We start from the raw sequence: 14,202 nt of genomic DNA on the forward strand, positions 1-14,202 counted from the left end.
TTTGTGTCTCAGTGGTTAGAGATATCAAACATATCCTTTTGTGGTCCGAATATGTAGTCATAATTGTATGTAGTCATAACTGTATGATCAGACGTCTCAGGTTTTATGATGCATGGAGATACATGTGCAAGGGATTCACCGTAAAGGGTCCTACAGTGAAGGATACTATGTTACTATGGTGAATGAATGTAAAATGCACTGAAAATCGCACAATCTCTGTGCAAGCTAAAATTTTAGTCAAATTTTGGCACAGAAGGCCTGAGCATCCACACTTGGAACTTTCCGGTAATTTTTGCTGCGCCACAGGAGAAAGCGCAGGGACTATGCCAGTGAGCTGAGGTGCTGCTAGGGATCTGTCAAGGGAGGCGCAATAGACTGCAGAGGAGCTGCTGGTGAAACAGAAGAAGAGCAACAGGAGCACAGCCTGGGTGAGATGGCTGTTTAGAGAGGACCCACAACGTTGACTAGAGGAACCAGAAACGGCTTGCTGCAAGGACAGAAAAAGTAGTCATGTTACAGCCACAATCTGTTGGGGAACAGCTGACAAGGAACCAAGGGGAAGAGTGCAGTAGAGTTGCACTTCTGACTTGACACAAGCCTGAGTCAGACGTAGTGGTGGTTCTTGTACAGTAAAACTGTAAGTGGGGCCGGTCTCAACATAACAATAGATGAGCACACCATTAGGAACATGAATAGTCAAACAGGCCTGTTGTATACTGAAGTGCCATGCTAACGGACTTTGGCTATTTAGCAAATTGCCATTGCTCATGGTTACAGACTGAGACAATGTTACAGGGTCGTGAGCCTATATAATAGACTTGAATTCGAACACTGTGTTTCCAGTATACGGTTCTGATACTAGTAGAGCGATAACCCTTTAATGAGAACTGTCTGTTACATGATTTGCCTTTTCGTTCTACAGGACTGACCTTACTGCTTATTGACACTGCGTCCAACGCTATTTTGCATTGTGCACAAAGTAGCATCATTCGTAGGATTGAGTTAGCGAAGGTTACCAACAAGGTAGAAGTTTATTTGCTCAAACATTATTGCCATATTATCATTGCTCATTTGTATTCTTGTGTTTATACATAAATGTTGTGAACTTTCGTAACTCCATTTGTTGCATTGTGTCCTGAATTTTGCGTCGCTCTACAACATTATGCATCTACAATACCTGCTCTATACACAAAGAAGCAAGTTCATTTTTATCAAGACTGTTTGCAAAGTAGCTTCATTTTTTATACCCATATAAAACCACACATGAGCAGGTGCAGTCATGTGCCCGTAATACTCACAAGTGTCCTGTCCCAACTGCAGGTCTACAGACCCAAATGCAGGGTGATATAGATTCCTATGATGCTGTTGAATCAGTAGACCCTCAGTTGAGCCACGACACCCATCTGCATTACAGGCACCCGTAATATGCTGACTAGAGATGAGCGAATGTGCTCGTTTAGAGCAATTACTCGATCGAGCATCGTTTTTTTCGAGTAACTGCCTAATCCGGCGAAAAGATTCGGGGGGCGCCAGGGGTGAGCGGGGGGTTGTGGTGGGAAGTAAGGGGTGGGGGAAGAGAGAGCTCCCCCCTGTTCCCCCCTGCTACCCCCGCTCCACCCCGCTGCACACTGCCCGCCGAATCTTTTTGCCCGAGTAGGCAGTTACTCGAAAAAAGCGATGCTCGATCGAGTAATTGTCCTAAACGAGCACGTTCGCTTATCTCTAATGCTGACCTTAGAGCAATAAAGACTGCACACCGCCTGTAAGGTGTGGTAAGAAGTAAAACAGGAGGGGACTTTTCACTTGGACAGAATATTGCTGCAGAATGCACTGCAACACGCAGAGAATTCCGCACGCCTCCATGCAGATTTCGATGCAGAATTCAAAATGCTTAGTCCTGCTGGCAATTCTGCATCCAAATCTGCATGTAACTGTGCAGATTTTTGTATGGATTTCTATAGCTGCAGCTACGTACTGCGGTGCATCCTGCGACCAAATTCGGCCAATGTCAAAGGTCCCTGAGGGAGCTTTTAGATCAGCGGAATATATCCGCAAGATGCATTGATAGATGCAGCTTAATATGCAGCTGCAGGATTCCACTCCAGTACCTGCATGTCGACATTTGGAATTAGTGTAGAATTTTCAGTGTGTTTCGGTGCGTCTTGAGGAAAAATTCCTCCCATCTGAAAGCAACCTTAATGTTGGAAATCCAGTAAATCTAACATGATAAAAGTGTTTAAGTCCTTCCTTTTACTACTTTTTTGGTAACAGCACCAAAGAGGATGCAAAAGAAAGGAGAAGAGTTGAGATTGTCATTTTGTATGGGCCTCGTGTGGCGCAGTGTTAGGGCAGCAGTATGCAGTCCTAAGCTCTCGCTCACGACCTGAAGGTTGTGGGTACCTAACCCCGCTCGGTTCAGGTAGCCGGCTCAAGGTTGACTCAGCCTTCCATCTTTCTGAGATTGGTAAAATGAGTACCCAGCTTGGTGGGGGGTCATAAATAAATTACCTGAAAGCGCTGCGGAATAAGTTGGCGCTATACGAACAACAAGTCCCTTTCCTTGCCTGATACAAAGCCAGAGTGGATGTAAAAGAAATGACAAAAACATTTGGCTATTCGGATAAGCTTATGGGCTGAAAGTAGGGGACCGGATGAGTCCCGTTTTAACTCTGGTGTCAGCGCTGGAAGCCGCTACTCAATGCATTATTTTCTAATTTTACAATGGGTGGACTGCTTATCGCAATGCTGAATGCATTGAGTACCTGCTTCCAGCGCCAACACTAGCGAAATGACAGGGAGGGTAAGTATAACACATCCCCAGACTCAGAGGGTCACCTACTTTCAGCCCATAAGCTCTTGAAACTGGAGATACCACAAATGTATTCAACAAAATGACGTGAAATCACCTGGATGGAAGATCAGTCTATAACTATGTACAAGGATCAGAACGCCTTACCAGCAGAAAGGTCCGCACTGTTCTTATCTTGTTAAGTTCTAGCAAAAGTTTTTGCGCCTTTTCATGGTTGCTGCAGTATTCATCATAAATGGCAAACCGGTCTTTCTACAAGGATATAATGAGCAGATTAGAACAGCATCAATAGATATAACATTGTGTCCAGAAAACAAAGCATTGCTACTAGAGATGAGCGAGCATACTCGCTAAGGACAATTGCTCGATCGAGCATTGCCCTTAGCGAGTATCTTCCCGCTCGGAAGAAGAGGTTCGGCTGCCGGCGCGGGTGAGTGGTGAGTTGCGGCCATGAGCAGGGGGGAGAGGGAGAGAGAGATCTCCCCTCCGTTCCTCCCTACTCTCCCCCGCCGCTCCCCGCCCGCCGCCGGCAGCCGAATCTTTGCTCCCGAGCGGGCAGGTACTCGCTAAGGGCAATGCTCGATCGAGCAATTGCCCTTAGCGAGTATGCTCGCTCATCTCTAATTGCTACTATCTGCTTCTATGATGGAGGCAGATTTGATGTTAAAGTGAGCCAAAGCGCTCTGTGTTTGTACCTGATACATTTTACATAGTAACAAGCAGCTACACAACTCTCACACATTACTGGATGTCTTTGTGGAGGTTGGAAAATAAATGGGTTTGAATCCAACTTTGGTACATGATGCTTTATTATGCTTGCATAGCTGTCCTTTAGGTTTGATAGTTTGCATTTACTCAAAAATGGTCAGCCGGAAAATTTGGTATAGCTCCCCTTATGCTTCAGCTCTATATTTGGGGTATATGCTGGGCAATTCTCCCTATGTATACATCTAATGAATTCATAAGTTATTATTACGCAAACAAGTGCTCAAGAATGTCCTTTTGGCCTACATTCGATCTGTATACTTTGAGTATATCTTGGCCATTTTTGAAAAGCATAGTCGACTAAATGGCCATGCTGTAGTACAAGCATGGCATAAAGTCGCCCCAAACTTTCCTGATCATGGAGGAAAGTCATATCCCAATGGGAGTCACTCCATTCCAGGTCAAAGAGAAAGATCCGAAGTGTCCTAAAACCACATATGAACAAAGATTGCCTTCTTTGCAAAACACCTTTTCAACAGTCAGTGTCATCTATGTAGTCAAGGTCCCTGTCTTGTTGCAGAATACAGCTTGGACCAATCAAGACTCCTTGATAGGATGACATGGATGAAAATCTGTTTATCAATATGAAGGATTCTATTCATTTTGACTAAATCACCAACTCTATAGAAATGGAGGCCCAGACCTGTATAGAACCTCTCTGCCTCCACTTTTGATAGCTGTAGCCAATTATTGCACAGCGTATAAGCCCAGCGGTGACTATGATTTCTGAACTGATTGACACTCTGGACTTTTTCTAGTTTGGAAGTAATGCCAGTGTGAAGCACCAGTTCTCTAATGCATTCCAGAGCTAAGCACTGTAGGTCTTGTCCTTGACCTACTTTCTTTAGAAGAGCTGGAAAAGCATAGATGAAAAAAACCTGTTCATCTTAAAACGTTGCTTAGCAGAACTTATATTGGCAGGATAATTATCTTGCCTAGGTCTTGGTCTTGTTTGTGTCTTGTTCTATGTTCCCGACCATTGATGTTAATTTATACTGACCAAGTAATCAAGATCTTAGAGGGGGGTTCGGAGGTAGTTAAAAAAATAGGAACATATATCCTTGTGTGTCTGAATGCTCACCGGGTGATGCCACCACAATTCAGAGTAAGTGTTTCTTACATTGTAGCACAGTTGTTTTCATGCTGCCTGAGCTTTCTGCAGGTGCATTTAAAGGGGTTCTGACATGAATAATGTTTTTATGCTTTAGCAGCCATTGTTCCCTGGTCTGCTAATGGACACAAGGAACCCATGATTTAATGGCTGTTAAAGCATAAAAACATGATACTTACCTTGTCTTCTGTTGTTGTTGTCATCAGTGGGGTCATCTCCCAGCAGGCACTGTTCTTCCTCTTCTTCCTCCACGAGCCGCCCTGCTCCGGGATCGCGCGCATGCGCAGTGGAGAGGTGCCCTCTGACAGGAGTCAGGACGGGCCGCGTCTCCACTGCGCATGCGCAGAATCTCGGAGTTCAGCCTGGCGATCGGTCCTGGCCAGGAAAGGTGAGTAAATTTTTTTTAATGTCAGAACCCCTGTAACAATCTTATACTCGTATATTACAGTTCCCACCATTACTTCTCCCTCTCACAGACATTGTCTCTGCTTGCAGGCCATAAAGTATAATTATTCACTGTCTTCACAGGAAACATATTAAAACATTCCTCTGCCACTTAGACTTTGCAGATCTACTGCCTGGTGTCCAGAATGTAGAACACAACCCTCTTCTAGAGAGCTAGAGCGAAGTGAAGGCTGAGAAGAGCAAAAGATGTCTTGTATGTCACGGATGGGTATAGAGAATATAACAAGGTATTCAGAGACCGGAGGTCACACAACCAGGAGATAGATATCAGGCAAATAAGGGAAATGGAACAAAACCTCTGCAGCGCCACCTAATGGAAGGCAGTATTCCTTCAAGCTAATGTTAGATTCTTTATACAAGCCTCGTAACAATAACTGGGACCAGGAGCATGGTTATGTAACTGCATCCGGGTCTGGTACAGACAATACATTAGTAAAGGATTAATCATACTGCATTTAAACCATTTGACGCAATTTCTTAAGATTGTGAAATCCTTTTCAAAATATATAGATAAAAAAATCTGCACTAATATTCTCCCTTCCCTTGATACTATTTCAATTTACAATCTAAAGAGCAAAAAAAAAGACTTTTTTTCTACTACATATTTCAAAAGACCCTTCACTTTCCCCTGTGTCTCCCCCACCTGGGATAGGACCCCAATATAATAGATTGCGGAAAAGTGGCCGTGTTTCTAGACTGATCTTTATCAACCGGGGAGGTAATAGAAGTCACCCTCTGCAGCTCTGACTGCCACTAAATGGAAAGTGTCAGCAGAAAATAACCTCTTGTATAAATCAAGTTTTAATGTGAAGCATATTTTTTTAAAGAATTTTTGATGACTGTTTAAAACCTTTTCGGTTACAACTTATATTTTTATGAAATCCTAATATCCTGCATTTTTCACGCGATCTGCAACACCTAATAATAGACTGACACTTTGTGTTCTATTTCCGAATCTGTAGAGAAAAACTTTCAGCAGTTGTCTCATTATCATCACTGGTTGAATTACAATGAAAGGTTACACTTATGCTAGCATAGGATGCACCATTCACAATAGGTCATAAGTAGAGATGAGCGAACGCACTCTTTTCGGGTGTTTTTGCACTCGAGCACCGCTTTTTCCGAGTAACTGACTACTCGGACGAAAAGATTCGGGGGGCGCCGGGGGTGAGCGGGGGTTGCAGAGGGGAGTGGGGGGGAGAGAGAGAGCTCCCCCCTGTTCCCCACTGCTACCCCCCGCTCCACCACGCCGCCCCCCGAATCTTTTCGTCCGAGAAGTCAGTTACTCGGAAAAAGCGGTGCTCGAGTGCAAAAACACCCGAACCAAGTACGTTCGCTCATCTCTAGTCATAAGCCGTGACTATCAACTCCCACTCCCTGCACAAAGACGTCTGCACAAGCCCACAGAGCATGAACAGTCTCCCAAAGAAGTCAATGGGTCAGCTCTAGAGATGTGCAAGCACGCTCGGATGAGCCAGTTACTCGAGCGAGCCTCGCTCTTCTCGAGTAACTGCATACTTGTCCGAGCGTGCTTGGGGGGGGGGGGGGGGGGGGGGGCGGCAGGGGGTAGATATCTCTCTTACTCTCTCCGCCGCTACCCCCTCGCTATCCCCTGCCGCCCCCCTTCCCCCCCAAGCACTCTCGGACAAGAATGCAGTTACTCGAGAAGAGCGAGGCTCGCTCATCTCTAGTCAGCTCCTGTCCATTGTTTGACTGACCCATGAAGCTGCTGTAAAGTATATCTCTAAATGCTCTTAAATGCAGCTCAGGCAACATGATCACCCCATAGTCATGTACAGACAATAGACTTAAAAACTCTACAATTAGAAAATAAAAACAGATTGGAAAAATTGAATATTTTTATCTACCCGGTTTAGTGAAAAATATAGGAGATAACTTCCTTTTAGCTCCAAGCACAGCTTTGTCCTGATCCTTCATTTAAGCTTCTCTTTTTTAAATCACTTCAGGCAAAATAGATAAAACCTAGAAGAGAAAAAGGACTCTGCTTCCAGATTTCTAGAAGACAGTTTGTTCTTTTTTAGGGGATTCGTAGAAAATTAAATTATAGGCAAATGCCTGCTTTGTATTTTACTTCTAGGGTTTAGATTTCTTTACTTGCACCTTCAAATTCTTCAAAATCAAAGAAGTCTATATTATGGTCCATTTTCTTAGTTTAGGTTAGGAAGACTTTTTGTAAGATTACAATGCCGCCTCTTCATTCATCTCTGTACACCTGCCACGATGCTGAGCTTTCCAGAACGCTTGGTGAAATCTGTCCGTAGATAGAAAGTGAATGCCACAACCTTACTGCCAATCCCACAAAGTAGAGTAAGAGCATATTCCAGTAAATGTGCAGATTGTTGTCATGAAACATGGAAATACTTCCAGAACAAGTAATTAGAGAACACACACCGCCAATAAAACCTTCCCTAAACTAATGGAAGCTCGGCAGTTTCTAAGTGTTTGTCATAAAATATAGATGAGCCTCAGAAATCTGACGATTATTGTCAAGTGCAGCCCTTCTACATATGATATACACCAAGTTTCCCGAAAATAAGACACTGTCTTATATTCATTTTTGCCCCAAATGAGGCACTAGGTCTTATTATACTTGCCTAGCAGGCTTAGTCCAAGTCCCTCCTGCTGCTCTCCACAGCTCCAACATGCTTCCTGCATTCCTCGGCTATTCATACAACATCACTTCCTGATTACAGGATCCCACCGGAAAGAAATGCTGTGATTTGTTCTTCGAACCGCTGCTTAGCCAATCAATGCAGCACTGGAAGAACCAATGAGATGGCTGTGATTGGTTTATCCAGCACTGCATTGATTGGCTGAGCAGTAGTGGAAGAACCAATCAACAGCCATCCCGTTGTGGAGGCAGGGTTTAAGAACTGGCTGAGCCACGGTCAATCACAGTTATTGCATTGGTTCATCCCATGCTGCGTTGTTTGGCTGAGCAGCGGTCAAAGAATCAAATACAACAATATTCAACCTTTAGAGAGCAGTGGGAGTGACCTAGATCTAGCCTATTAGGTAATGTATTCTTTTTTTATGTAACGTAACTAGGGCTTATTTTTGGGGTAGAGTTTATATTTCAAGCTCCCCCCAAAATTAGACTAGAGCTTATTTATGGGGTAGGTCTTATTTTTTGGGAAGACAAGGTAGATGTATTTTAGTCACAAAGAATGTGCCTTATATCACATCCTGAATATATTCTTGAACTATTTTATTTTACATTTTGTATGTTTTACATTTATTTACAAATAATACAAGGTGGAATTCAGAAAGTAAAGCCTCATTGAAGACCCTAATGTAGGGTCCAACTACAGTAAGAACCGGTATTGCCATTAAAGTTAACTGCCAGGCAAGGAATGGAAATCCAACTTTTTCCCAGAGAGAAGACAACTACTAACTTGTGGAAGACCTCACATTTTGTTTTCCTTTTCTTATTGCCACTTTTGAAGTTCCAAAGCTTCTTTTTTTCATTTTTCTATCTACAGCCATATGAGGAATTATTTTTTTGCAGGATAAATTGCATTTTTTAACAGTACCATTCAATGTCCCATAAAATAACTAAAAACACGTAAAAAAAATGTTTAAGTGAGCTGAAATAAAAAAAAAAAAAAGCAATAGGGGGGGGGGGGGCGGGATTTTGTTTTTACAGCATTCACTGTACCGTAATAGGGACATGCTCACTTTATTTTGCAGGTCAGTACAATTACGAAGATACTGCTTCTAAAAAATAAGAAAATTTTTCCTTTTTGGTGCCATATTTTGAGACCCATAACTTTTTACATTTTTTTGTTCAGGGGTCTGTGAGGGTTTGTTTTTCGTGGAGTAAGCTGTTGTTTTTATTGGTACCATTTTGGGATACTAATGACTTTTTAGCACTTTTTTATTGATTTTTAGGGCAGTGAGGGGTGTTTAAAAAATAAAATTCTGGCATTGAAAAAAAAAATTTTCTATGCAGAATAGGTAATGCGATGGTTTGGACATGTATGGGTGCAAGTATACCAATTATGTTTATTTATTTATATTTAATACTTTATAAAGATTTAGTAAACTTATTTTTACTTTTAAAAATGTTTTAAATCCCCATAGGGGACTTGAACTTGTGATCTTCTTATTGCTTGTGCAATATGATGCAAAACCACAGTATATGGTCCTTTTACCAGTACTATTAGATCAATATACATAGCAAACCTGGGAACCTTCAAGGGACCCCAAACTATCATGGCACATTATTGACACCCTGCGACAGTGTTGTGGGGAGCACCATTGGGACACCAGAGGGAGCCTCCCTCTCTGATCAGCTTTTTAGATGCTGTGATCAGTATTGGTAGCAGGTTCAATCCCCGCGTGGTTCAGGTAGCCGGTTCATGGTTGACTCAGCCTTCCATCCTTCCATGGTCGGTAAAATGAGTACCCGGCTTGCTGAGGGGTAATAAATAAATGACCTGAAAGCGCTGCAGAATAAGTTGGCTCTATATAAATAACAAGTCCCCTTTCTCTTTATAGGGCTCATAGGAGCTAACAGATACCCATTAAAGCAGGTGGAACACTAGGATGCTCATGCAGCCTGCCTTAACTCATATTCAGGCTCCTGGCTTTCATGATACTCCAAAGAAATGCTTACGGAAAGCAACTGTCTCTGAATTGGCATGGATCAGGTAAATATATAATTTTGGAAAGTTCAAAGGGACCCTGCATTTTAGCTTTTACCAAGGGGGTCATATTAACTCTCAGCATAGAATCATAATCTGGTAGAGTTGGAAGGGACCTCCAGGGTCATCGGGTCCAACCCCCTGCTCAGTGCAGGATTTACTGAATCATCCTAGACAGATATTTGTCCAGCCTTTGTTTGAATACTTCCATCGAAGGAGAACTCCACCTCCCATGGTAACCTGTTCCACTCATTGATCACTCTAACTGTCAGAAAGTTTTTTCTAATATCTAATTTGTGTATCCCCCTATCAGCTTCATCACATTGCTTCTAGTCTTTCCTTGTGCAGATAAGAATAGGGCTGATCCCTCTGCACTGTGACAGCCCTTCAGATATTTGTAGGCAGCTATGAAGTCTCCTCTCGGCCTTCTTTTTTGCAAGCTAAACATTCCCAGATCCTTTAAACGTTCTTCATAGGACATGATTTGTAGACCGCTCACTATTTTGGTAACTCTTCTCTGAACTTGCTCCAGTTTGTCTATGTCTTTTTTAAAGTGGGGTGCCCAGAACTGGAAACAGTATTTGAGATGAGGTCTGACTAAAGAAGAGTAGAGGGGGATAATTACCTCACGTGATCTAGACTCTATGCTTCTCTTAATGCATCCCAGAATTGTTTTAGCCTTTTTGGCTGCTGCATCACATTGTTGACTCATGTTCAGTCTATGATCTATTAGTATACCCAAGTCTTTTTCACATGTGCTGCTGCTTAGACCAATTCCTCCCATTCTGTATGTGCTTTTTTTCATTTTTCTTGCCCAGATGTAGGACTTTGCATTTCTCCTTGTTAAATACAATTCTGTTAGTCTCCGCCCACTGTTCAAGCTTTTCTAGATCTTTTTGAATACTCTCTCTCTCTCTTCCCTAGTGTTAGCTATCCTTCCTAGCTTTGTGTTGTCGGCAAATTTGATCGGTTTTCTATCACTTCCCTCCTCCAGATCTCTTATAAAAATGTTGAACACTGGGCCTAGGACAGAGCCTTGTGGTACCCCACTTGGCACATTCATCCACTTGGATGTGCAGCCATTTATGACCACTCTTTAAGTACGATCACTCAGCCAGTTGTGAATCCACCCAACAGTTACCATTGTCAATCCCATATTTGATCATTTTTTCAATAAGTATAATATGAGATACTTTGTCAAATGCTTTAGTAAGGTCATTCTTAACCAATTCACCATTTTCATCTTGTAAGCATCCAATAGAATTTTTGTCTTTTCTTTTGCTTTTGACATTTTCCCAATCCTTTGTTATTGCTTTAAGACTCTGTTACAAGCCTCAATTCATTATCAGCTTTAGCTTTTTTGACTCTTGCCCTACAGTTTCTGCAGACCGCATTATATTCTTCCTTAGATATCCCCCCCTCTTTCCATTTGATAAACTTATTTTTCTTCGTTTGCAAGTTCTGTGTTCATCCATCCTGGTCTCTTTAAATGCTTCCCATTCTTCCTCCTTTTAGGGATTGTTAACGATTGTGCTTTGAGAATCTCATATTTCCCAACCTTCTTGGACATTTCTGTCCTTAAGAACATCCAGCCATTGGATTTCTCCTACCCTCTTTCTGAGTTCATTGAAATCCGCCTTTCTAAAATCCAACCTTGAGGTCTGCGTTTTCTCAGGTCTTCTTCCCCTTTTTATCCAAAATTCAAGGATGGCATGATCACTGCCTGCTAAGGTCCCAGCCACCGTACTTCCTCAACTATTTCCTCCCTGTTGGTAATAATAATATAATAATAATAATCTTTATTTGTATAGCGCCAACTTATTCCGCAGTGCTTAAGATTTAGGTCCAAGATAGCAGATCCCCTTGTTTTCTCTTTGACTTTTTGGAAAATAAAGTTGTCAGCAAGAGCGAATAAGAATTTGTTGGATCCATTACTTTTAGCTTAGAGAGATTCCCAACAAATGTCTGGATGGGTAAAATCTCCCATGATCACTATGTCATGCTTTTTGGACAGCTTGGCCATCTGATGTAGAAAGAGTTCATCCATATCTTCTGCTTGTCCAGGTGACCTATAGTAAATGCCTACAATGCTGTCCTTTCTGTTGTTCTCTCCTTGTATTCTTACCCAAACAGTTTCTACAGAACCCCCATGTTCTGGAGCTTGAATATCTGTGGAGATTGTTTTCCTAACATACAACATAATACCTCCTCCTCTTGTTTTAGGTCTGTTTCCCTACTTTGGTAAAATACAATATAGCAATACAGTTGGCAAGTTTGTTGCTTTGAAAATGTATGACTTCTTTTGAAAATGATACAAAGTTCTATATTTCAGAAGTAAAGACAACTAATGACAGAAAAAGACTTTAACTTGACATTATAGTTAAAATTCAGTGGTCCTGTCTCAAAAGCTTCAACATGAGTGCCATATGGTGGTATTGACCAGAGTGCTATGTTGTTTCACTTGAAAGTTTTCATTTGGTCCTGCATACAAGCATCAATAGACATTAGCAGAGCATTTCCCAGAGTAAACCAGTGCCGTAGATCAGCAACCTTTCAGACTGTGTCCCTTCTCAAGCTGTTAGATGACCTTCCCTGCTGCTGGAGAAATACTGCTTGGACTTAAGAGGAAATAAATGTTTTAGTGTAATTCTTTGAAATGTTGTTAAAGAGTACCTACACTATTTTTTAATCTACAGAATAGGCGATTCAAAGCATTTTTGCAGTACATTTAATTAGCTAATTTTTGCATTTTTCTTTTGCTATGCAGTTAGGTGACGATGGGGCTGAGAAATCTGTCTTCACCTAGCTGCATACAGAACAGCTGCAGACAAAACTGTTCTGCTCCCATATTACAGTTTAATATTAAGGGTTTGTATTATACATCATTCATTTTTAATAGCTCTGTGTCCCCTGTATCCCACCACCCCAGTGTGTTTTACTGCTCTCATGTCCCGCTCATATGCCGCCATCCCCAGGAGCTGTGAAGGAGAAGACGTTCTATTCTGCAGACGGCTTCTCACCTCCCAGTGATCACTCCCTGCCGGAGCTGATTGTGCTGTCAGGGGCTCGGTGCATCGGGTTGTGACGTATAGTAGTATACATCCGATGCACTCAGCCCCTGACAGTGTATCGGTTCGGGAGGGAGGCAAGCATTGAAAAATACTTAATTTACCAATTTATTTGATGAGGCCGCTTTCACACGGACGACAAAATCATGCAATTTTGCCCGCGATAGCGCAAGAAAACACATGCATGTGAAGCCCATGCTTTCCAATGGCTTCCTTCACATTAGCAATGCTTTCTCTGATGCTTTCTTGTGAGAAAAAAAAATCACGGCATGCTCTATCTTGCCGCTATTTGCGGTTTTTTTTTTTTGTAACCCATGCTTCCCTATGGAGCCTCCTTATTTATCGCAAAGCACGAACTTACGATTTTCGTGCGTTTTTAACATTAGAAAGTCCTATTGACGCTCACGATTTTATTTTATCTAATAAAAAGCAGCAATATTGCTGAAAAGTCGCAGGAACAAAGGCGCAATTTTGCCAAAATTGCTGTCACCTGGATGAAAGAGGCCTAACACAACCTATGTGAAACTTTTTCAGTATGTACTCATATTGGCTGATTTGATCACACTGAGATATATTTAATTTATGCTGAATTGACGTTTGCCTCCATTATTATACTGAAACAAGAATTTAATGCTGCTCATGGTGATTCTGATTTGTATTTCTATTTTTTATGCTTTTTCCAATCACCCTCTCATGTTGTCTTTTGACTATTATTTTGGTTATCATTCACACTTGTTTTATTGAAAAAGAGTCCGTTTTGCCCCAAAACGCGTCACGTCCTGGCAAAAATAAGCTTTTTTTTCACACCACTTCTGAGCAGACCTTTCCATTCTGTGGTTTGCACCAAAATTCTGGCCTTTTTTGTACCTTTTCACCTTTAAATAGTTGAAAGCATTAACCCTTTCCAATCCACTGTCTGACATTTAAAGTTATTATGATTTAAGGCTGTACAGCTCCCATGTAAGAAGACGCCCGTTTCTTACTGCATATTGCCAGCCTCTCTGCTGTTGGAGCCTATCCAATGTGTCACCTCATGCAGTACTGGCTTTAGCCAGCAGATAGCACCATTGTTAACGGCAGAAAAAGAGTAAGCCCCCTAGGAAAACCAGGATAGAAATTGGATTGGAAAGGGTTAAACATACTTTTTACTATTTGAAACAAGAGAATCATCAGTGGATATCATGTAAATACTACAAAAATCAGTTTTGCGTGGTATTACCTTATGCATTGTATCTGCCTCAGGTGCATTTTTCCTTAGTTAGGGCAAGAGCATTTTATAGAACCACAAGGCAAAATCCATAAGGCACTCATAGAAAT

General features: G+C 41.9%; 1 protein-coding gene across 1 annotated transcript in view; it reads right to left on the reverse strand.

Annotated features, from left to right (window-relative positions):
• Positions 1 to 14,202, reverse strand: part of PREX2 (phosphatidylinositol-3,4,5-trisphosphate dependent Rac exchange factor 2) — a 320,125-nt gene that overhangs the window by 222,377 nt on the left and 83,546 nt on the right. The window contains exon 4 of the mRNA XM_066578561.1: positions 2,957 to 3,061. Coding sequence (XP_066434658.1) covers positions 2,957 to 3,061 — 105 coding nt within the window. The remainder of the gene's footprint in view (positions 1 to 2,956; positions 3,062 to 14,202) is intronic.

Source organism: Eleutherodactylus coqui, chromosome 9, assembly GCF_035609145.1.
Source record: "Eleutherodactylus coqui strain aEleCoq1 chromosome 9, aEleCoq1.hap1, whole genome shotgun sequence".
Taxonomy (NCBI): Eukaryota; Metazoa; Chordata; class Amphibia; order Anura; family Eleutherodactylidae; genus Eleutherodactylus; species Eleutherodactylus coqui.